Source organism: Octopus sinensis, linkage group LG1 (genome assembly GCF_006345805.1).
Source record: "Octopus sinensis linkage group LG1, ASM634580v1, whole genome shotgun sequence".
In the NCBI taxonomy this organism is placed as follows: Eukaryota; Metazoa; Mollusca; class Cephalopoda; order Octopoda; family Octopodidae; genus Octopus; species Octopus sinensis.
In genome coordinates this window covers 192810185-192837011 of record NC_042997.1, presented here as the reverse complement: position 1 = coordinate 192837011, position 26827 = coordinate 192810185, and the positions used below count along the sequence as shown (strand labels likewise).

The 26827-nt window shown below is 34.3% G+C and overlaps 1 protein-coding gene across 2 annotated transcripts in view; it reads right to left on the bottom strand.

Moving 5' to 3' along the window:
- The window catches only part of LOC115209769 (GATA zinc finger domain-containing protein 7), a 162560-nt gene that overhangs the window by 50421 nt on the left and 85312 nt on the right, over positions 1–26827 (bottom strand). The window contains exons 2-7 of one of the 2 annotated variants that reach the window (XM_036507973.1): positions 24482–24685; positions 20204–20317; positions 14811–15152; positions 11208–11891; positions 7910–8710; positions 2636–2725 (exon numbers count right to left, since the gene is read on the bottom strand). In XM_036507973.1, the coding sequence (XP_036363866.1) occupies positions 2636–2725; positions 7910–8710; positions 11208–11891; positions 14811–15152; positions 20204–20317; positions 24482–24668 (2218 nt within the window). In that variant the 5' untranslated portion in view covers positions 24669–24685. The remainder of the gene's footprint in view (positions 1–2635; positions 2726–7909; positions 8711–11207; positions 11892–14810; positions 15153–20203; positions 20318–24481; positions 24686–26827) is intronic. The other variant, XM_036507975.1, reaches the window with a different exon arrangement.

Here is a 26827-nt window from a genome sequence, read left to right as displayed (position 1 = left end):
CAAAGCTTAAGCTTTTTAACTATACATCCATATGTGAACAAATATCAGAAACACAATTATTTCTGTTGGCAATATATATACACAACAAACCAAGGACACATCCCAACAAGGGAGCCCCTATATGAGCCTTTTTATCATAGGTTTACTTGACTGCTGTTGACCTGGGACTAAACAACAACAAACACAAGAGAACCTTGATCCCTTATCAGCAACAACTTTCTGGAAAATGGCTGAACATACACCAAAACATTGAATAAAATTAACATAGATACAATTTTTAGTTGCTATTTATCTAGATACCTATGTAGCTAACTATCTTTCTGTCAACTGAAAGCAGTTTATGAATACTCTAAATTAATCTTCAGGTAATAGTAAATCACATTAAGTAGTAACATCAATATGTGATCCAGTTAATCTGCTAAATACAGAACTAAGTCAACAGTTTAACATATAAGGTAGATGTTACATAAAGGTAACCAATGCCTGCTTAATGATTTCTCAAATCATGACTCAATTATTGATCAATAACAAGGGGGGGAAAAAAACAATTGGGGACAAATGATACAGCATATTCACAATGATATACAGATGATGATGATGATAGTGGTGGTGGTGGTGGTGGTGGTGATGGTGACACAATGTATGGAGAGATAATAACACTGATGTAAAAGACACTCCCCACATGTTGCACAGAATATTTTTTCAATACATGAAGATAAAAAGAATACTGAGTGAATCCAAGGCTTACATAGAAACACAATTATGCAGTAATAAAAAAAAGTATGACAACTGAAATAATGATGTTGGAAATGATAATGATGACGAGATTTCTCTTTGTATATATAGAAGAATAAAGATGCTACAATAGTCTTGCAATTCTGAATAGACATTAAAAAAAAAAAACACTGAAAACTGAAACAAAATCACAAATTACTTTTTGACTAGATTATAGCTCATCCTCTCAGTAAAACAATAGTTCACCACTTAACAATAATTCACAACATATATATATATAAAATCAAAACGGAAGGAAAATGCATTTTTTGTTTCTTTTCTGGACATACAATGAAGATAAGAATCAACATTATTAGAATTCATATATAATTAACATGCAAATTACTGAAAAATAATTAAATAAAATTAATGACTAAAATAGGGAGAGAAAAATAAATATATCACAGCAGCAAAATAAAGGAAAAAATTATATATATATATATATATATATATATATATATATATACATATATAAACACACCATAATTACATGTGTATAAGTCAGGCTTGTGTGTAAGTTGCTGCAGTTTTTCCAGTTAAAATCAAGCGTAAAATAGTGAAACTTATACACAAGTAAATATGGTGTATATAACTAAATGATGCTCAATATCATTACTATGATAAAGCAAATAAAAATTAAACAGTATATACATCAATGACCATAAGACAACAAATGAAAGTGAACAAAAAAAAAATATTGTGACGACAGAAAAGGGGGAACAGGATAGGAATTAGGTATGAAAATAGCTTTCCTGACATTGTGCTTGTTTTCTGTAATCTTTTACTATCACCAGATCCCTGTCATGCCTTGACTTCTATAATGCACCTTATATATATAGACATATAGACAGTAGCCAGAAAAATTTGTTAGTATTTTTAAAAGAATTCTAAGTAGGTGGAATTTCATAAACTGTTTATAAAATAGAAAAATAACTATTATTTCTTATGTCAATGGGTGTTGTTTAAGGTATTATGAAAGAGAGAATCTGAAAAAAAAATATTTATCTATAAATTGAATAATTAATGACTAATATTTTCAAGCAAGAGTTATTTGATAGTACATATACAAAAAAAAAAAAGAAAGAAAAAATGAGAAAAGAAAAGATTTGGACTTAATAAAAAAATTTTAGTTATAATTTTCAAATGCCTAAAATTTTCTAATCAAAATTTAAAATCATTAGGCACACTTCTTTTCTATAGCCACACTGTTTTTCTACAGCGTTCATTTACTATTTTTGTTGAAACATTCTAAATAATATTAACAAGTTCTGGTTAAGCTACATTTACATATATTCATTACAATCCTATGAATACTTCTTAGAAATCTAAAATAATGATTTGAGGTTAGTACCAGATTAACAATTTCTATTGACCTTAATTAACTATCACAATATTAACTTCTAAATAACTTGCATCCAGAATTATTTGTAAGATATATAGGTTTCTAGTTATTTTCTCAAATATCTGATATTGTACAGTACACTAACATACAATATTGGCAACTCATCTACAGGTCATTTAACACTGAACATTATTGATTACGTTTATTAATAGTTTTCATTAAGTATTTCATTTAAGCAGTAGTTATTTAGAATATTTAGTTCTATACTAAATACTGAGCCAAGGTTTTTTAAATGCTATAGTATATATATGTGAGATGTTCAGGACAGGAACCTCATTAATAAGCAGGTGATTACATAATTGACTTAAAAGGTTGTAGAACCAAATTGTGGGAGAAAACTATGGCAATATTCAGTGATAAACATATTTTACTGAACATATACATGCAGGTGCAACTAACTACCTGTTGTGACCATTGCTACTGATACATCAAAACTTTAAAAGATAAAGTCAGTTATACCCTCATCTTTATAATGTCCTCCCCAAGAGTTGATACGGTCTTTGACCAAAGATCGGACTGTATCATCTTTTGTATCTGTACTTTGATTAGCTGCAATGAAGAAATGGTCCAAAGATACTGATAGGGAAAAAGAAGATTTAGAAGAAAATCTATATTTTACAGAAAACGCCATGCACAGTGAGTTAAAACATATCTTAAATTATAGAATATTGTCATATAAATATTAAAATCAAAGATAAAATTGTAGAAGAAAGTCAAAGTTTGAAGGCAAAATATTACATATTCAGAAATCATCTGTGTGACTAGCCCCACACCAACATCATTGATAACCAATCTTTAATGTGTCATTATGCTCAAATATTTGCTTCTTCTACTTCTAAAGAGAAAAACTCAGATCATTAGGACTATTTCTTGTCCCTTTTTTCATTACATTCAACATCAAACGTTTACACATAGTCTTTCGAACCAATAACTATTTCTCAACAAAATAATCTCCAACATCTTAAAATCAAAATTAACCATATCAATTCCCTGCAAGTCACAACCTCTCTGTTTGCAGATAGAGCGATTGACTATCAGGCAACAATTAAATAAAAATATATATATAAAAAAAAAAAAGCTTTAGCTTGATACAGAAAGGGGAATTTGTAACATTCATGCATCATCCAATTTGGAGACATACAAGAATGATTCTATTTGGAGATTATAAATGGGATCGCAAACTTTATTCCCAGCCAAAATAATTACTATCATACAGTATTGCCTACTACAAGGCACCAATTAATAATTCCTATTCTATTAGGCATTAAAAATAATTGGAGGTGTGCATTTGACAATGAAATATGAAATCTTGTGGAGAACCCAGAAACTTAACATTGATCTAGATACGATAATTTATACCATTTCCTCAGTCAGTATTATTTTGTGGTATAGTAAGTGGCTGTAAATATTTAACACAAATCATTTCTGAATTTCAGATACTACAAGTTGTATATATTTTGTATTTTGGAATGATCCACTTACAAAAAGTGGAATGGTAACATGGCTGACAGCCTAAAAGGGAAGCAAATCTGTCACAAGGGAGGTAACTTTATATACTATTCATGACTACAAGTAAGATATAATTATAAATAATGTACATTTTTGCTATAAAAAGAATTTTCAATTAAAAAATTATTTAGAGTACAAATAACAATACTAATGATTAAAAAATTGAAATAAATAAATAAAACAAAAATCGAGAAAACAACTTAAAATCAAAACAGTTCTCAAGGGCAGAGAATATCGTTCACTAAATACAATTCTTCAAATACCAGAAATATGTCATTTAATATTAATTACCAGATATAAATACGAAAATTACAGACAAAACAATGTAAGTTTAAAAAATGCAAATAATAAATAAAAATTATTTTATCAGTAATCAATACTCACACATCACTTAACAATAAAAAGATATTATAAAACAGAGAAATCAGAATCGAATAAAAAAAGGTCTAAAGTGCATAAGTAAATCAAAACTATTTCCACTGATCTATACAACAGTGCTTTCCCTGAAACGGGTGGTACTGCTTTTCAGGTGGGTAACTAAGCTGCAAAGAAGTGAAAGGGAAGTGTTAGGTTCAAATCAAATACGGCAACACATTTCATCAATTCAGAACACAGAGAATTTAGAAAACACTGAACTGAATTTACTAAATCTAGTGAATCTAACACTACATGGCAATAAGAGTTTGGGCAGTGGGTATTTGTTTGATTAATTTTGTTAAATTAATGAGGCTAATAAGTTGAATTCAATTTTGTCTACATTGTAACTCACTAATACTACTATTCTTTCTTCTTTCTTGCGCCCTTTTAAAGCCTAGCCAGGCTCATGGGCCCGGTTTCCTTTTTTTCTATGGCATATGTGTTCCCCAGCTGGACGGGACGCCAGTCCATCACAGCATTACTCATTTTTGCCAGCTGAGTGGCCTGGAGCAATGTGAAATGAAGCGTTTAGATCAAGAACACAACACGTCGCCCAGTCAAGGAATCGAAACCACAATCTTACGATCATGATGCTGACACCCTAACCACTAAGCCATACGCCTCCACAAGTGTGCCCTTTTAAAGCCTAGCCAGGTTCATGGGCCCGGTTTCCATGGTATATGTGTTCCCCAGCTGGATGGGAAGCCAGTCCATTGCAGCGTTACTCATTTTTGCCAGCTGAGTGGACTGGAGCAATGTGAAATGAAGTGTTTAGATCAAGAACACAACATGTCGCCCTGTCCAGGAATCGAAACCACAATCTTATGCCACGCGCCTCCACAATACTACTATTATTGAATCTAATTGTTATTTACATATGAATAAAGTCGCATGACCTAGTGATTAGAGCATAGCACTCATGATTGCTGGATTGTGGGTTTGATTCCCGAACCAGGTGGCATGTTGTGTCCTTGAGCAAAACGCATAATTTCACAACACACCAATCTACTCAGATGTAAGATGTAAATGAATAACCCTGTGATGGAATATTGGCCTGCTCACCTAACCAGCGAGGAGGCATTATTTGAAAGCTAAAACAATGCAAAGTGCATTGTGACCAGCAATGTACAACATTCAATAGTCTGGTCAATCACGTGATCATGTATATAGGTTTTCCTTCTTCACTCTTGATATCTATCAGTCATCACCATCGTTTTTATGACTACTTTTTCCATGTTGGCTTGAATTAGAAAAGACTTGTAGAGGCAGCATTTTATGATTAGAAGCTCTTTCTAATATTGACCCTCACTTATTTTTACAAATGAAGCCAACTATTCCACAACTTCACATGAACTGTTAAAGTGACATATTTTTGCTTACTTATGTCGGAATTAAAAGTCATCACTATTAGCTAAATAGTATCAATGAAAATACATTACTCTTTACTCTTTACCTGTTTCAGTCATTCGACTGTGGCCATGCTGGAGCACCGCCTTTAGTCGAGCAAATCGACCCCGGAACTTATTCTTTGTAAGCCCAGTACTTATTCTATCGGTCTCTTTGCCGAACCACTAAGTGACGGGGACGTAAACACACCAGCATCGGTTGTCAAGCAATGCTAGGGGGGACAAACACACACACATATACATATATACATATATACGACAGGCTTCTTTCAGTTTCCGTCTACCAAATCCACTCACAAGGCATTGGTCGGCCCGGGGCTATAGCAGAAGACACTTGCCCAAGATGCCACGCAGTGGGACTGAACCCGGAACCATGTGGTTGGTTAGCAAGCTACTTACCACACAGCCACTCCTGCGCCTGTGGATCTAAACATATGCACGAACACACACATTTCCCACAATTTTTATATTTTTTAAAGATGGATTAATGTCTGAAACATCAAGACTCTTTCTCTTCCTTTTAAATGTCAAATGAATACATTTGTTAAAACTTGTCCCACCCTTGTCATCTCTTATTTTGCTTATTGTCTATTACACACACATGAATGAATTAGCTTCTACATGGAATTGAAACTATGTCCTCGGAGAAGCAGGGTGGGAATTTATTCCTTGCTCCTTAGTGACCATCAACAAACTACTTGATATAAATATAATTTTCAGATTTCTTTACTTAACTGCTTTATTTTTATATTCACTACACTCTCGGAGTGCCACTACACTCTCAGAGTTCCACTACACTCTTGGAGTGGTTGGCATTAGGAAGGGCATCCAGCTGTACAAACCCTGCCAGATCAGATTGGAGCCTGGCGCAGCCATCTGGTTCGCCAGCCCTTAGTCAAATCGTCCAACCCATGCTAGCATGGAAAGCGGATGTTAAATGACGATGATGATGATTCTCATTTTCCAACTAATGTTTTTTTAATCAATTGGCAATTGGCTGGTTAAACACGTCGATTAATTTTGGCTTAGAATTAATCATTTAAACCATCAATGGTGAATCACAAATCTAATACAATTGGTTGTTCTTGTATATCAATTGAAGTGAGAGAAGTAAATGAAGTCAAATGGACATGAGCAACTGATGGCTCATAATGTATCATTAGCACTTAAACATCTCTCATGCAAGAGTACTTAACTCTTGCCAGTTCATTTTACCTCACTGTATATAGAAAGGCACAGACTACTAGTTACACTTATCAATCAGTGACAACCTAGCACAACTGGTATTGAGCTGGAAGAAACGTTAGCACGCCCGGCGAAATGCGTAGCCATATTTTGTCTGCTGTTACGTTCTGAGTTCAAATTCCACCGAGGTCGACTTTGCCTTTCATCCTTTCAGGGTCGATAAATTAAGTACCAGTTACGCACTGGGGTCGATATAATTGACTTAATCCGTTTGTCTGTCCTTGTTTGTCCTCTCTGTTTTTAGCCCCTTGTGGGTAGTAAAGAAATAGGTATTGAGACAGCCAGTAATATTAAACAGGCACCAATCAATAATTGTAAAGTGACCGCAAGTGAAGGCCAAAGCATGGTTATGATTCAGTCATAACCATTTTAAGTCAGCTATTACCTTTGGAGGGAGGACGCATTAATTATTACACAAGATCTCTGGTATATATATATAGAGAGAAGGTTACCATAGCAGCATTACAGACATTTTATCAATAAGCATGACTATGTGGTAAAAAAGCTTGCTTTGCAACTACGTGGTTTTGAGTTCAGTTCCACTGTGCAGCACTATGGGCAAGTACCTTCTACCATAGCCTTAGACTGAGCAATGCCTTGTGAGTGGTAGACAGAAACTGTATGGAAGTCCATTGCGGTTCGGCAAAAGAGACTGATAGAATAAGTACTGGACTTACAAAGAATAAGTCCTGGGGTCGATTTACTCAACTAAAAGGCAGTGCCCCAGCATGGCTGCAGTCAAAAGAGTAAAAGAATTAATGAAGTGCCACTAAGCATTTTGCCCAGCATGCCAACAATTCTGCCAACTCAGGGTATTTTACTATGTTACAAATAATTATCTAATCAACTCATGGGTAAGTCGGTTTAATCATGATTTTTGCTCAGATTAGAAAAGAATGCAATTAAATAACCTCAATTTTAATGATGATACTCCAACATCCTTATTAACCTCAATAACGATATAATTAATTATAAATTACTTTTTATGGGTTTGTTTATATGATTTTTTGGTATTTTTTCCCCCCTCTTTTCGGTGCCAGAGTTTGAAGCTTTGCCACTAAACCTTTAGATTGTATGCAAAACAGTGGGTAGAAATGAGCTGTATAGCAGAAGGAAACTATGTGCATAAGGGGAAGGAACACAACAGGAACAATACCATCATATGAAGACATGTTCCGTGCCCATTTGATACGATTTTGAACCAGTGATGGTGCCGAAGCTGACATTTGATAGGTATTTTCTGAATATCCTCTCTCAGAATGGGACATAAACGAAGGCTGGAAGAATGAACCAATTGGTTGGAAATAACTGCCTGAGCTTTGTGAAGACTTTGAGTAGGAAGCTTCTGAAAGTGGCCCGTGGTAGGAAACGGATCTTGCATACGGGTTTAGATTATTATTACTCTTAAATAAAGACGGGTTCCCGTAAGGTGATCGGTTGTAATTTCCGAATGGTGTGAAATCCTTCTTGGGATCTTTTTTAGCACCATAAAATAAAGTTGAAAACTTTGTCGATTTCAGAGTAACTTCCAGAAATTCTGCCGGTTTTTCCTCAGAAGTTGTTTGTGATACTGTAGATTGTTGTGAAAACTGTTTAGGTAGTTTGTATGCTGAATTTTTGGGTTGTTCAAAAACTGCTGCAGATTCATAAATACTAGTTACTGGACTTTTATACTTTTGGGAGGACAGTTGAGGTTTTTCGTAGATGATACATTCTTTCTTAGTCTCTTTTGGATATACTTGCTGTTGGTCGAAGTTAGAAAATTTAGCAGCAACAGTTAAAACATTAGTGGAGTTAGTTGCAACAATATTTGAAGAAGGTTTAGTCAAATTGTAAGAGTTCGGAGTGTTTGTTGAAGCTACAGGTCTAAAATGAGACATAGCTGCAGAACGATGCCGGGGAGTTCCAGGTTGGCGAATATTCAAACGGGAAGCAGAAAATCTATGGAAACTGGGAGCTGAAAATTTTAAATTATTCAAATTATAATCAAAAAGAGAACAGAGAGGTAGATTATAAAAACATAGATTCTCAATTCTATAAGCTTTAAATTAATTACTACTGTTTCAAAAAAAAAAAAAAAAAAGCCCACAACAATATAGACCAATAGTTCTCAATTGGGTCTACATGACTCTTGGGAATTCATGTAAGATTTTGTTGTTAAAATTTATGAATAATAAGTTGTTTACACTTCTACAATGCACAAAATACTTTACTTTTTTTTATGTAGTTCCTAATAACATTTAATTATAAAATACAGAAGGATTTTTTTAAATACATATTGAATGGCAATGGAGGTTCAGTAAAGTGAAAGGGGACTATAGGCAAAAAATGATTTAGAACCAATGATACAGATAATAGGTTGAATAATTTCTTAGTGTAAAACTTTATGGGAATCTGTAGTTATTAAGTCTTTAAAGCTGGCATTAAATCTTTTGCTGCTATGTTGACATGTCAGTGTGGTGGGCATATGTTAGCATCTACTAACACAGGCAAAGAAATCAGTCACACTTTGAAAAGTCTACAGCTTCCAAAGTTTCTATAATGATGTACCAAGCAAAAAAAATTACATACACATACTAATTAAAAGAAAAATCAATAATAAATTTATGTTGATTTCTGACAAGTTCAGTGCCACATATTTTGAAAGAAGGTAGGAATGGCTAAACTGACAACAGTATCTACTGGTAAATATTTTTTTAACCCTAGGAGGGCGAAAAGGCTTAGAAAGGATTTGAACTCAAATATAAAACTGTTTTAACTAAATACTACAAAATAGTTAATCCATCATTCTCTCTCTCTGTTGTTTTAGTCACCCACTATCCTTAAAATAAAATAATATTAAAATCTTTATTACTTGTAGCTTAAATTATTTCTCATTAAGATAAACTGATACTGAAATTAAATGGGTAAACAACAATCTTGTTGGTTTAGCATTATGAACACATTGTTCACAAGGTTTTTTAAGTATATAAATAATTATTTCTACCGAAGGCAAAAGAACAGCCATTATGAAGGGATGGGTTTAGTCAATACTATTGACGTTAGTACACAATTGGTAATTTAGTTAATTCACCTTGATAGAAAGGCAAAGTTGATCTCAGCAAGATTTGGACTCGGAACATTAAGAGTTGTATGCAACTAAACAGCACAAAGGCATTTTGTCCGATTCTGCCAATCCAACATACTTGAGATTTATCAATTATGTCTGCGAAGGTTTATAAACCAACACATTGTAGATCACACAGAAAACTTTGGTACAGCATGGGAAATATTCATATTCATAAGGATAAATTATTTTAAAGGCATATGAAAGAAAAACAGTCAGCAATCAGTTCATAGCATAAAATTTACCATAAGTCTGATCAAAAAGCCTTATCTAAGTCAACAGAAATAACAAAAATAGTAAAGAAGGCACCAACACACATACATATATAATGTAGTGAGCAAAGAAATTTTTAACTAATTAAAATTAATTGACTCATCATGGTGGGTACATTAGCACCAACTTTGCTGTTTGTTTCCAGCAGCTGATTATTATATAATATTATATAATATGACAACATATATATATATTTATATACATATATGTCATATTATGTCTGCTTTTCATGCTAGCATGGGGTAGATGGATCACATGGTCTGAGTCAGCATATACTCAGGAGCACTGCTTGCCTAGAGGGTTGGAAGACCTCCTCTCACTCAGGTTTCTGTTTTGACTTGGTTTCTATGGCTGGATGTCCTTAGCACCATCCACCTTACATAGTGTACAAGAAGCATTTCTCATGACACCAGCTTGAGACATGTAGCCATGTCCATAATAGTTGTTTTTATGTTCACTTATAATAAAAACAATTTTACATTAATCTCAGATGTTACTCTATACTTTTGTAGAGTTTATTAGTCTTAAGCAAGAACATTGTTGATAGTGACTTTGAAGTTACTATCAATAATATTCTTGTTTGGTGAATTTTTGTTATTTTTTCCTCTATGCCTACGTGAATAGTTTTTGAGTATACATTGTCTGGGAGATCTTTCTTACAGTAGAAGAAATAGCTAAGTTCTCTGGCTGCTATTTCTAAAAGCTTGGTATGTGGCAAAGCAAATTTTTTATTTTGCTGAACCCTAATTATAATTATACTTGTAATTATATAAAGTAATATATATATATATATATCTAATGTAGGATAAAATTTTTCGAAAAAAATTTTATCAATGGTCAGCATATTAAAAAATACCTTTAAAGGTTAAATTATAAACAACTTATAAATAAGAGAGAGAGAGAGAGATAAACACAGCTATAAAAAGTTAGCTAGTTCTTACTGAATACTAGTTTTGCAAGGCGGTAACATGTTTGTGTGAGTGTTCAAGAAGATGGGAAATTCTATAATTAATTATACGCTTATGCAAAGTGCCAAACGACAAAACTCTAAAACTAATAACTGTGCATTGTATACCATCCATTTTCAACTTCTGTTTCCATTCTGAGACTGGTGCCGAAGGTTCGAAAGATGTAGTCTTACGGTTGATTGAGGTCTTGCGCAGACAATGAAGCTGCTGTTCTAGTGTTTTGGCAGCTTTCGATGACGTATGGTAAGGAGAACCTTGAATAATTTTCAAGTTGGATTTATTTCCACTGCTTGTCCTAGCTTTGGCCATTTTAGGAGAACTATGTTTTAGCTTTTTCAAATTGGCTTGGATCTGTTCAATCAATGGTGGTGCTGGTACTGCTGAGGGAACATTGATATTATTCTCAACACTCTGAGAAGAATATGGTTTAGAATACTGATAGGGAGACAGATAATTATCAGAGCTAGTAAGGCTAGGACTACTTATGTCATTAGAGATATCTTGATTAGTTCTAGAAGATGGAGTAGTGATAATTTCTGATTCCATCTGCTGAGTCTTTTCAGGTTTGTTAATAATAACAGAGCTCTTATTCTGATGAGACACTGGTGATGCATAATGGGACGATGATGGTGATGTATCTGCTTTTGTTGTTTTTAAGTGGGCTACATATTGGTTAGGAGAATGTTGAGGCACTGAAGATGTTTGAGAAGAATATTGCATATTTGGTGTGATTTCAAAGCTGGACTTGGAAGATGTCATCACAGGAAAGGAAAACGCCGATAGCCGACGAACTGAAATTGGCAAATCGTTAAGTTATAGGCAGTTCAGGAAATATGAGAAAAAAAACATTAATTAGTTAAGAAAATAAAACTAATCTGGGTTGAAAACAAATATGTTAATTATGTTAGATATTTCTATAATTAAAACTAATGCAAAATAAATTATTTATTTCTAATTACAAAAGAAAATGAATATTGTAAATTAAACAAGTAAAGAAAAGATTCAAAAGACAACAATAATAATTTCTCTAAGAAATTAGACTTCTTACAAGAAAATGCTTCTTATTTAGAAATGATAAAGTAAGAGGAACATGGGGAGAATTGCCATTAGAACAAATAGAACTAATTACATAATTATCTCTATTATTATTATCTGATTCACACTGAGAACAAAATTTGATATTTATATAACTGTTATCATTACTACATTATTTATGTGTGTGTATATATATATATATATATATATATATATATATATATATATATACACTGTTGTGTCTGGGGAGAGTCATTTTCTTTTTGTGCTTTATGATTTAACACACTCACCGGTAAAATTTCCACTTATTTCTTATTTTTATTTTCCTAAAATTTTTGTTGCGCCTTGCAACCTTTTCAATAGTCATATATACATAAATACATTGAGTCAAGACTATTGAAAAGGTTGCAAGACGCAACGAAAATTTTAGGAAAATAAAAATAAGAAATAAGTGGAAATTTTACCGGTGAGTGTGTTAAATCATAAAGCACAAAACGAAAATGACTCTCCCCAGACACAACAGTGTGTATATATATATATACACACACACACAGACATATATACTCTCCCCAGACACAACAGAATATGCTTCAACACACAAACTCATATAAAGAATCTTGCAAACCAAATCCAAAAACGAAATATATATATATATATATATATATATATATATATATATATGAGAGTGAGATGATGATCAGGAAGAGGAATGCTGGTATCTAAATATGTGCTGGGGTATAAAAACTTAATTTGTAAACTTGTGTTGTATTGACTTCAGTACTGAGGAACGTAAACACTCAAAGTACTTGCTCTTATATCTACTTAATTACAAAATGAAATCTATCTAAATGCTATCCTTTGTACGTCAAACTTATCCACACTCAAAACATACACGTCCACTTGAGAGACGATCCCAATGAGCTTGTAACTAGAGCTGTAAAACACTGATAGAGAAAACAATATATATAACAAGTTTCCTGAATTTGTTTCTACTTTTGCAGAGCAGAAATCTGGAAAATCTCAAATGTTTGTGGCCCAGATGGAAGGATTAAGTGACACAATTAGTTCTATATGATCATTAGTGACTACATGAAAAGTGAGATGTTTATCATCATCAACATCATCATTTAACATCTGTTAACCATGCTGGCATGGGTTGGACGGTTTGACTGGACAGGCATGCTGGAGGGCTGCACCAGACTCCAGTCTAATTTGGCATGGTTTTCCATGGCTAGATGCTCTTCCTAATGCCAACCACACCGAGAGTGTAATGGGTGCTTTTACGTGCCACCGGCATGGGTGCCATTTGCATGACATCGGGGGGTGTTTATGTGGCAATTTGCATGACACCAGTATCTGCTACGACTGCGATTTTGCTTGGCTTGATGGGATTTCTTCTCAAGCACAACATAATGCCAAAGGTCTCGGTCATTGCCTCTGTGAGGCCCAACAATCGAAAGGAACACAGCCACTTTGCCTCCATGAGGCCCAATGCTCAAAAGGAACTCAACCACTTTGCCTCTGTGAGGTCCAACACTTGAAAAGTATTCTCTACATGCCACCAGCATGGGTGCACTTGGCTTAATGGGTCCTCTCAGGCACAGCACACTATAAGGTAGACTGTATGACGCATGTGTACGAATAGCCATGCTACATGGCAGTGAAATATGAGTCGTGGCTGCTGAGGACATGCATAAGCTTGCAAGGAACGAAGCCAGTATGCTCTGCTGGATGTGTAATGTCAGTGTGCATACATGAAAGAGTGTAAGCACCCTGAGAGAAAAGTTGGACTTAAGAAGCATCAGATGTGGTGTGCAAGAGAGACAACTGCACAGGTATGGTCATGTGCTGCATACAGATGACGACAGCTGTGTGAAAGTGTCACACCCTAGCAGTAGAGGGAACCTGTGGAAGAGGTAGACCCATGAAGACCTGGAAATGAAAGACAATGACACTCATTTACAACTGTCATACAATATCAAGACAAGAGAACAGTAACACTTGCACACATTTATACACATACATACATACTCTCATACACACACACACCACACACACACACACACATTTGTCATGCTTCTTTCAGCTTCTGTCTACCAAATCCTCTCACAAGGATTTGGTCAGCCTGGAGCTATGATAGCAGACACTTTCCTGAGTAGCTGTGCAGTGGGACTGAACCAGAAACCTATTTCTTTACTACCCACAAGGGGCTAAACACAGAGGGGACAAACAAGGACAGACATAGGTATTAAGTCGATTACATCGACCCCAGTGCGTAACTGGTATTTAATTTATCGACCCCGAAAGGATGAAAGGCAAAGTCAACCTCGGCGGAATTTGAACTCACAACGTAACGCAGACGAAATACCGCTAAGCATTTCGCCCGGCGTGCTAACGTTTCTGCCAGTTTGCCGCCTTTCTGGACTGAACCAGAAACCATGTGGCTGGGAAGCAAACTTCTTATCATACAGCCACATCAGTGTCTATAAAATAACTAATTTGCACTAGGGAAAATACTAAAAATATATAGGGAAAAGCTAAAATGAAAAACACACAAAAAAATTTTAATTTAAAACAGGTGAAGAGGTTAAAAATCATTTTTAGTGCAAAGCTGATGAAAAACTCACTAAATAGGCAAGGGTTAACTAAGCTACAAACGACAATAATAATTATACCCTTTTTCTTCAGATTTGAAATCCAACGGGTGTTAGACTCATTAAGGCCCCGTTTTATATACCAGTCTGTTGGTTTGTTAAATTCATTATTGTTTACAGAATCACTGTTAGTCTGATTGTAGCTAAGACCATGACTAAGATCATTGCTATGAGAAATATTAGCTGGAAGAGTTTTTGAGAAAACAGGCAAATTATTTTGGAGACCCGTGTTCTTGGCAGCGGCTGTAAGTGAATAACTTGACTTAGCATTATTAGTGATTGGGTTTACTTTGTGATTGGATATCACATTTTTTTGTTTTTTCTCTAGGATTTTTTTCCTTTGAATTAATATAGCTGAACAGTCTGCAAAGTGAAAAACACGAAATTTCAAAGTGAGTATATATTATGTTAGCATTAAATGGATATTTCACAACAAAATTAATCTGTTTTGGTGGTAGAAAGAAAATAAAAATCCTAAGACAAGTACTATACAAAGATCACATCAGGCTTCAATATCAAAATACACATTTTAAATATTAGATAAGAAATATAGTTTGAAAAATACACTGTAAATAATTAAATGCATAATAGAGAATATACAGTAAAAAAATTATGTTCATTAGAATTTAATGCTTTCTGAAGAAAATGACTGTTAGACAAAGTATTTTAGAAACTGCATTACCATAAAAGATATTCAAAATAAAAATAAAACTACATTGTGTATACATACATGCACATGAACATGCAGGCATATACACAAGCTATGCCTACTGAATTAGAGATATATAAGTATTTTATTACAAAACTAATTTAAATCATTTCATAAAAGCAGTTTCAGCTGTAAAAGATTATATGTAAAAACATGAACATTCTATTAAAATATTTTCCTTACAAAATTTATAAAAACAGAAAGAATAATTTACAAGTGTATACACACATCATCATCATCATCACACACACAAAAAAAAATTCATTTTAGCATTTCAAAGAAATACATACAATGCAAATGCAAAAAAAAAGTGCAAATATACACATATTTAACTCGGAACTAATATTTAAAAAAAACTAAAGGGGAACAGAAATTTTTTTAGCTGTTTGTGAAGATTACTAACAAATGCACATGGGAATAAAATAAAGTGACAAAAGAATGAGAAACTGATCTTTTCCATTCATTAAAATTTTTACCAATCACGATCATTTGAAAATACAAAGTTGATAAATCAATGCTAGAACAATAAAGAATAAAATTAATTATCTCTGTTGTCTGCAGCAGCTAAGCTTAGTCAACAAGAGCAAACTAACTAGAGTAGCAAGTGTTAATGATTGATATAAGAAGCTCATTAGCAGATGGCAAATTCTGTTCAGTGAACTTGTTTTTATTGAAGCTGTTTTCAATTTTGCAAGATAGGGGGAAAAAATGTTAACATGAAAGTTCTGTTAAAATGTCTATCGTTATTGAAGCATTTTCCATTTTGAGTTGCTTATAGTGAAATTTTATGAAAACTGTTTATATAAGTGTAGCTATTAGTAATAAATGAAAACTGCCAATAAAAGTAGCTATTAGTAATAAAAGCGAAGTTAGAGAGCTGAATGAAACTGATCTTACTAACATGTGTTCGCATAAAGAGCAAAACAGATTGGATTAATATACTTGTTATTATACCGAGAAAATATACAAGTGAAATAACAACTGATTTTGTATAAAACTACCAATTTAGTAAAACAAAATTATTCCAATTAAAATTAACCTGTTAGCATTTAAATTGGCCTTATCTGGCCTAAATATTGTAGCTGTATCATGTTCAGACTGACCAGATCTGACTTCTCGTGCCTACTTTACAATGTCTTTCTAAAAAAAATAAGCAATCACATCATTGCAATCTTGAAGCTTTGAGATAACATATGATCAATTGAAATAAATAGGCATAACATCTGACAGAGTAATCTGAATGCTAAAGGGTTAATGTAAAGAACTCAAAGAATGTAGGAAAACAACTAAAAAACAACTAAGGTCATAGTAAATGTGATGGTAGGATCAGTGGCAAACCTAGAAGGTGCCTCCTGGGAGAGTGCTTGAGTTTTCACCCCACTCCCAACCCCAACACAAGCCTATACAACCTCATACAGCGACTCAAAAGTGCCACATCCATAAAAGTGATGTCCAAGGCAGACCCACCACCACTGTCACAGCTATACTACTGTTGTGGACACAATTATTCATACACCTGTGTATATGTCTCTTTATCATGTAAAATTTATTACTAAATTATATAGGTGTAAAAGACATTAAAAACAAACAAATGTTATAATAATAATAATAATAATAATAATAATAATAATAATAATGAATAATCCTTTCTACTAAAGGCACAAGGCTTGAAATTTTGGGGAGGGGACTAGCTGATTACATTGACCCCAGTGTTTTGCTGCTATTTAATCTATTGACCCAAAGGGATGAAAGACAAAGTCAACCTCAGCGGAATTTGAACTCAGAACATAGTAATGGGCGAAATACCACAAAGCATTTTGCCTGGTGTGCTAGTGATTCTGCCAGCTCACCTGTACAGCTCAAGAACAAGCATTAAGGACTAACTATGTGAAGTGCAGAATAGACAACACTACTGATAGTGACAAATGCATGTGTGGCGAGAGGGGTGAAATGGTACAGCACATCATTAGCAAAAGCCTCAAATTGGCAAAACACGAATACAAAAGAAGACATGACAATGTGGCAAGAATGATCCATTGGGAATCTGTGGAAATCACAGCCTATAAAGAGCTAAGATGTGGTATAAGAAAACTCAAGAAGGAGTCACCGAGAATGAGAATTGCAAAATCCTGTGAGATGCAATGATTCAGTGTGATCACCTGCACAGACATCGGAAACCGGACATTGTTGTGGTGAATAAAAAAGAACGAACATGCATTGTAATTGACAGAGCATGTCCCAGTGACAACAGGATCAAAAAGAAAGAAGAAAAAATAAACAACTATGATGATTTGAAGTGGGAAATACAAAGGTTGTGATCAATGAGGAGAGTAGACGTGATACCAATAGTAATTGGTGCACTTGGAAGTATCAGCACTCAACTACCAAATGGCTCCAAAAGATTGGTACAAATGTAAAGATAGAACACCTACAAAAATCAGCATTGCTTGGATCTGCAAGAATTCTTAACAGGATTCTTGAAGTATGACCAGTAAACAAGTGTCGCTTTAGTCAGCTGGCTGTGGACAGCTGACACTTTCCCTCATATCCAGCAAAATAAGCTGTGAGTTTTCATATAATAATAATAATAATAATAATAATAATAATCCTTTCGTCTATATGCACAAGGCCTGAAATATGGGGGACAGGAAGCTAGTCAATCACATCAATCCCTGTGCTTAACTTGTACATTATTTTTATCAACTCTGAAATAATGAAGGACAAAATCATCCTCAGAGGAATTTGAGCTCAGAACATAAAGAGTCAGATGAAATGTCACTAAGCAGTTTGTGTGATGTACTAATGATTCTGCCAGGTCACTGCATAATTATTAACAGTAATTATTATCATGGTGATGTGGTGGCAGAATCATGAAAATGCCAGGAAGAAATGTTTTGAGGTATGTGTTCTGGCTCTTTACAGTCTAAATTCAAATCCTTTGGCAGGATTTGAACTCAGAATGTAGATGGTTAAATTATTACTTTTATTATCATCATCATCATTGATGGGTACTGGAACCAAGAGAACACTGGATACAAAAATATAATCTTTTACTTGTTTCAGTCATTGGACTGCAGCCATGCTGGAGCACCACCTTGAAGGACTTAGTCAAACAAATCAATCCCAATACTTATTTGTTTTAAGTGTAGTGCCTGTTCTATTGGTCTCTTTTGCTGAACTGCCTAGTTATAGGGACATAAACAAACCAAAACCACTTGTCAAGTGCTGGGGGGAGAGGCGGAAACACACACACATGACAGGCTTTTCTCAGTTTCTGTCAATCAAGTCCACTCCCAGCTATAGCAGAAGACACTTGTCCAAGTGGGACAAAAACTGAAACCATGTGGTTTGGAAACAAACTTCTCACCACTCAGCCAAGCCTGCATCTAAATTAATTTAGTTATCCCCCAAGTTGCCAAAATTTGAAATCATTATTATTATTATGTGAAGGGCAAGCTAACAGAAACATTTGTACACTGGGCGAAATACTTAGCAGTATTTCGTGTCTTTACGTTCTCGGTTCAAATTTCGTCAAGGCCGACTTTGCTTTTCATTCTTTCGGGGTCAATAAATTAAGTACCAGTTGGGTACTGGGGTTGGTTTAATCGACTGCACCCCCACCAAAAAATTTCAGGCCTTGTGCCTCGAGTAGAAAAGAATATTATTATTATTATTATTATTATTATTATTATGTGAGAACACATTGCCTGGTGGTTAGGGTGTTGCACTCATTGACTAGAGATCATGATTTCAGTTCCTAAACCAGATGGTGTGTTGTGTTCTTGAGCAAGACACTTCATCTCATGTTACTCTGCAATCATCTCAACACATGACAAGTGGTATACAGTGCACCTCTTGAAAAAACGTTGATTTGATGGAAAGAGTGAGCTAATGTGTGGCACAGACATTTGATCACTATAAATAAATCTTTTGTTACGGTGAAGTCTTATGACCTCAGGGTTAGCATGATGGGTACATGTTCATTAGATCATTGGTTTGATTCAAAAGTTGAATGCTCATATATTAGGAGAGTCCATCATCATCATCATCATCACCGTTTAAACGTCCGCTTTCATGCTAGCATGGGTTGGACGGTTCGACTGGGGTCTGGGAAGCCAGGAGGCTGCACCAGGCCCAGTCTGATCTGGCAGTGTTTCTACAGCTGGATGCCCTTCCCAACACCAACCACTCTGTGAGTGTAGTAGGTGCTTTTTACGTGCCACCAGCATGGAGGCCAGTCAGGGCAGCGCTGGCAACGGCCATGTTCGGATGGTTCTTTTACGTGCCACCAGCACTGGTATCACAATTACAATTTCCATTGAATTTTGAGCGATTTCGATTCCGATTTTACTTGCCTCAACAGGTCTTCGCAAGCAGAGTTTTGTGTCCCAAGGAGGAAAGGTATGCATAAGTGGGCTGGCTACATCCCAGGTAGAGGCCATGGGTTTGCCATTGATATAATTCATATCATTACTAATACTATTTTTGAACTTAAGGATAAAACAATAATAACTTAATGAAGAACCCTACGAACAACATCTCAGAGACAAACTAAAAAGTCAAAAACAAAAAAACAAAAAGCATCAGGTTAGAAGAGCAAAACCATGCACAGTGTAGCAATCAATGGTATCGTATAACTATGAGGAACTAAGCAAAAAAATTAATCAGACATGCATAATGCAGGACTAATGTATCAGTCAACTACCATCTTGGCTTCCTCTTCTCCATAATGCGTTATCTTTCACTTGATGTTGTGGTTGTCGATGTGTATGTACACCTATTGTATTGTATTTTGAAGCCGGTGAAGCCTTTTTATTTCCTATAGAAAAAAATATGGTTAAGTCCAAACTGCACACACACATTCAGCAATTAAAAGGCCAGTGAAACATATATATATATATATATATATTATATATATATATATAATATATATTTATTTATTTATTTATATATATTAATTCAAATATGTAAATTCAAAGTTAAAAACAAAAAAGCAAAAAAAATAAAATCATAGTAGGGTATATGAACGATTAGTTTGGAAAGTAAACAAACATTTAACAGCAAAAAGCACTACATATAAACAACATTAGGCAATCTCTTATAGAAATTCCACTAAGCTAGAATTGTATTGAAAGATATATTCTACAGCATTTTCTTCATTGGGGCCAAAACAAGCCATAGCTCTGAACAGGGACTAATGTGCACAAATATTGGTCATTCACCTGTGATAGTGCACTCACCATTTACACAAACACAACAGGCTGAATTTCGAAATCAAAAGGCTGCCTGCTTGCTATGTAAATACATGCTAGTATTCTCTAAACCCAACTCTGGTGCTATGTCACTCCTCAACAAAGTATTATGACGACGGCTTCTACATTCTTTTCTTTGTGTAATTTTGTACAGTTTGCCTAAGCCCACTCATTGTACTCATTTCTCACAATACCACTCCAGCTATATTTCCCAACACGTCTTATTAAAACCAAGCTCAAATTTTTCCTTCCTCAAAACTGTTTCACTCTGGAACTCGGTACCTAATTACCAGTGCTTCCATCTAATCAATAACTAGCAACAATGTAAACCTAACATCTTTTATACTATTCTTATTCGGCTATTGCATTCCCTTTACCAGAGAATCCAAATAAATGCAGAGTCTCTGTGATCATTTTTATTAGTTCCTGCTCAACAATGCATACATACATATTTGATTCTGATTATTGGCAGAAAAATTTAATAAGTCAGTGACTTATCATATAGTACTAAATATTTTCTAAATACAAAATGCACGTATACATATCTATGTATATACACACAAATAGCTGTTTGAGAGTAATTATTTAAAAATACATAATTAAATCATTATTTCCCATGCTTTCAATAGCTTAATGTCTCACACCAAAACATAGCTTGCATACCTTGGCCAGTTCATATATTTGATGCATGTTTGATAGCACCAGTACTGAACCATCAATGGTACACCTACTTTACTTTCCCCTCAAATGAAAGGCTACATAAATTTTACCATGTACTCTGTCTATGTTTCCCTACAATGATTAACCTGAAGGAATATAAAATGAAGATTAAACTGTACTAATCATATCCAGTTAGTTAATCCTACTACTTGCCTAAGAGATTATTAAATTAGATATAGGTACTCATCATTAGATTAAGTAATAAAAAAAATGAAAAACACTTTATAATTTTTAACTAAATTGTCATATTTAGCTGGAAGCCAGCACAATATCTAAGACAAAAAAAATGTGACCCTGTTTAATAGTCAACAAGTCAACAACCAAATCACTAAGGATTTAAAAGCAAAAGTAGGGATAAAGTACATGCATTATAGCAGTTTTTATTTTAGCTTCACTGCCAAGTTAGTTAACAGCAAAGATATAAGTAAACACACTCTTAAATGAATAGGGAATGTTAAATTAGTTTTAGACCAACAAAACACATTAACAAATGACCTGCTTTAAAACTGCAAGTGAATACAGAAATGGTTATTTTTTTGTTGGTGATAGAGTTTTAATTAGAGATTAGTGGTTGCAGAATGTGATAATGGTATAGGAGACCTGATTTGCAGTATAGAGTTATGTTGACTAAGATAACATGTGTGCAGTTGAAAGAATACACAGCTGTGTAGGCTGGGGACAATGTTAGAATACAGAATGGTAATATAAACTAGAGCTGATTGATATATGCTAGTACACATATGATAGCAATATATATAATCTATGTAGTAGTATAATCTATGTAGTAGACATACAAATAGGGCAAATTTAACTATTTTTCTGTAGATTGGAAAAATGATGAACAGCTTTAAATCGGTTTTTGGATCTCATTGGGTTCTCACCAGAAGGTGTCTACATCACTTGACCAATGTCAGAGAAGTAAGCAACTAATCTGTTTACACTCAACAAATCCAGTTGCTACCAAGAATTGGAGCTACTAATTTGCTTACTGTAAGTATTTAACACTTTATTACCTCCACCTTAACAAATGCGGAGGTATAGTTTTCAGTTGCGTTTGTTTGTTTGTTTTCCATGGACCAAAATATCTCAAGAACCACTGGATGGATTCGGATGAAACTTTCAGGAATGTTTGACCTCATGACTGGCCAATTAAGTTTTGGGATTGATTCAATACCAGACAAGGATTCTGGTTTATTTTTTCTGTTTTTTAACTTAATTTCTGAGAGCAGTCGGGTTCACTTTTAGTATTCTTGTTTGTGAGAGCAGTTGAGTTTATTTCAGATATTCTCATTTTAAAAATCATCTCTAGCTAATCATTGAGAGGACGTTGGTGTTGCCTCAGCAGAAGTTTGCACTCTCTGAGTGCTCTTGTTTAATATCAATCCACAGGGCATCAAGATATGATATAATATATATAAGCTACACAATAGACATAAAAACATGGCAAATTAAACTATTTCTCCATAGACTGCAAAAATTATGAATATCCTTAATTGATTTTGAAACTTTTTTGGATTCTCATCAGGTGTCTACATTTCTTGACCAATTCCAGAGAAACAGGTAACCGATCAGTTTATATACATGGCAAATCAGGTACATTCAGAGAGTTGGAGCAACTTAATTTGCATACCACAGTTGTGTGAGCTTGTGTTATTTGAGTACATACACACGAGAGTAACATATAATTTTGTTGAGGGAGATAATATGTGTACCAGTTGAAATAATACACAGCTGTGTTGGCTGGAATGATGTAAGTACACAAGACAGTGACATACTTGTGTTGGCTGGTATTATGCAAATATTCGTAATGATAATGTAATACAGTTATTATTGGCTGGGATAATACAAAAACATATGATGAAAATATATAGTTATGTAGACTGCAAAAATGAGAGTACAAAAGAGTAATGGATAGTTGTGTTGTTTGTGGGAGTGTGAGTATGTATGATTGTATGTGTGTATGATTATACATACACACATAAAGAAATAACTTGTTGGTTGTGATAATGTGAACAGAAATGGATGTTTAATCACAGTTTGTTTCTGATGAAGCAAACCTATGATCAAAGCCTTCCAAACATGAACATCCAATCTTAATTACACTAGCCACTTATCTAAAGAAAAAGGGCAAACAGTGCCTTTTTCTTTAGATAAGTTCAGACAATAAGTATTTGCTTGATGGGATTTTGACTGCTTTTTCTAGCAGGTCATTGGTCACACAAACACTGGAGACTGATTCACGTGACTGGAACATACAGTTGTGTTGGCTGTGAAAATATGTGTAGAAGTAACAGTAATATATAATTGTCTTGACTGTCTTTAATGTGTGGTGTTAATGGCAATAAAGAAGTGCATCAGAGACAATATGTATAAATTAGATATTCAAATTTTCAATCAAGTTTGTAACAATTTAAGACAAAACAAATGTCAAACATCTTAAATTCACTAGGCTTTGAATTGCTATAAAATGTTTAATTTATATAATTTGTGGAACTTTATACATGCTGGATTTCGGCTGAGTGTTCTGTATCTAGTTCTGGAAATTGTGTTTAGTAAACGACAGACTATGCTGATGATCTTGCAGATGTTTGCGTGTCCATATACGTAAATATTAACAAGTGAAACTAATTAGTACATAGGTAATCGTTTTTTATTTCGTATATTTTCATTTGTCTTACTTATTTTAACACTTTGGTTTTTTTGATGAGTTTTTTTCTTGAGAACACATTCTTCGTGGAAAATGGTGATTTGACGTCTATACCTAGCATATAGGCTGTCCACTTTTAGTGGTCAGTCCTCTAAATTTTGTATATATATAGTAAAATAAGAAAGAGAAAGTCTTTGGTACAGTAATATATATTTGAAAAAATGAGTAGAAATGGCTTTTCTGATAATTTTGCCACTTTAATGATTAAATGTTTATAAAGTGCAAAAATTATCAGAAATACCATTTCTATTCATTTTTTCAGTTATACATACACATATACACACATAAAGAAATTACTTGAACTCACCAACTGATGGTGCACTACGGTCATTGGTAACTGCTTTTCGGAGTCTAGCACCTTTATGAATCTCTCCAAGCAAAGCATTTCTATCCACAGGCTTGGAAGTATTACTGGCTTGTTTTTTGGCACCCATCTTCATAGAAGGGGGCGCACATGGCGGTGGAGGTGGTGGTGGTGGTGGAGCTGACATGGTGTCAGTGAGCAACTCTGTAATTAAAAAAAAATGAAAAAAAAAAAAACCATTATTATTAGCAACACAGAGATGAAATTTTATACAAAACATTAAATTTAAAAAAAAAATTCTTTTCAATACTCAAATGAAACAATTGTCACTTCTCATTTGCAACACCCTTTTCCTATTCTTCTATGAAAAATAACAAAAAAAAAAAAAAAAAACACCAACAAATAAAGCCTCTTTACTCTGTAAAGGCTAATTACAATTTAATGAATGTCTAAGCACTAATAATTAACAGAATATATTACCAAGAATATATACTTGTCCAACTCATGCCAGCATGGAAAATATTGCGTCAAATGATAATAAAAAATATTATGCTTTGTGCTTGGTGGGATATGAAAGACGTTTGTCTATCAGGAAGTGTTAAACAAAAACGAAATAGATGATACAAAGAAGTATTGTTGTGAACTGGAAGACTTGCAAAGAAATTCGCAGAAAATGTGTCCATCGTTGGTTAATTGTAAAAGGATGTTGTTCTTACATAATAATGCAAGTGACCCAGGAAAAGATTATAGCACCAAATATGGAAGTTTTGCCTCCTCTGCCACTCTCTTAACTTTACTCCATCTGATTATCATCTTTTTTAGATTAATGCAACATTATTGCACTATCCGAACACGATTGATGCTAGACATGCCTGACTGGCTCCTGTGCCAGTGGCATGTAAAAAGCACCCATTACACTCTTGGAGTGGTTGTCATTAGGAAGGGCATCCAGCTGTAGAAACATTGCCAGATCAGATTGGAGCCTGGTGCAGCCGCTGGCTCTCCAGACCTCAGTCAAACCGTCCAACCCATGCCACCATGGAAAATGGATGTTAAACGATGATGATGATGATGATGATGAAGAGGTCAAAAACGACATTGAGTGTTTCTTAGCTTTTGAAAGCTGAAAAATGTTACACCCAAGAGATCAACAATTTGTCAAAAAGATGTGATTATGTTATCAATAGTGAGTGGAAATACTGATTTCAATTTTAGGCACAAGGCCAGCAATCTTGGGGGCAGAGTAAGTTGATTATATTGGCTTGTGTTTAACTGGTATTTATTTTGCTGGTCCCAAAAGGATGAAAGCCAAAGTCGATTTTGACAGAATTTGAACTCAGAACATAAAGACCGACAAAATGCTGCTAAGCATTTTGCCCAGCATGCTAGCAATTCTGCTAGCTTGCTGCTTTAATGAGTGGAAATATCTTGATTAAATATTTCAATTAAGATCAAAGAAGAATTTGTTTCTTTCCCATTTTGAAATACGATAGGACTCACTTTCCAACCTAATAGAATTTAGTGTGCCATCCAGAGAAATGCTTTGGTGTGGTTTTGAGCACATTAGCAATAAACTGACAATTCACTACTTCGTTAACATCATGTATCTAATGAAATTAAGTGCAGGGATAGAAATGCCTCACCATCACATTGTATTGATTCAAAATAAAAAAAGTAATTAATAGTAAATTTTCTATTCCAGTTTTCTTCAAATTGATTTCACTATTATTGACAAACTTGATTAGGTAAATGCAGGGGTGGCTGTGTGGTAAGTAGCTTGCTTACTAACCACATGGTTCTGGGTTCAGTCCCACTGCGTGGCACCTTGGGCAAGTGTTTTCTACTATAGCCTCGGGCCAACCAAAGCCTTGTGAGTGGATTTGGTAGACAAACTGAAAGAAGCCGGTCATATATATATGTGTATGTATATATATATATATATATATATATATGTATGTATGTGTGTGTATATGTTTGTGCATCTGTGTTTGTCCCCCCAACATCACTTGACAACCGATGCTGGTGTGTTTACGTCCCCCGTTACTTAGCGGTTTGGCAAAAGAGGCCGATAGAACAAGTACTAGGCTTACAAAGAATAAGTCCTGGTATTGATTTGCTCGACTAAAGGCGGTGCTCCAGCATGGCCGCAGTCAAATGACTGAAACAAGTAAAAGAGTAAAAGAGTAAACTTGGCCTTGATTTCAACGATGCTATCTTTATAAAGTTCATTATTGTCTTAGTTTTTTGGTTATTGATACTTCAAAGGTGAGATCATGAGACTTGTATGTTCCAGCTTTAAAATTGAATGCAAACGCATTTGATATTACATGACATTTTTGCAAACAG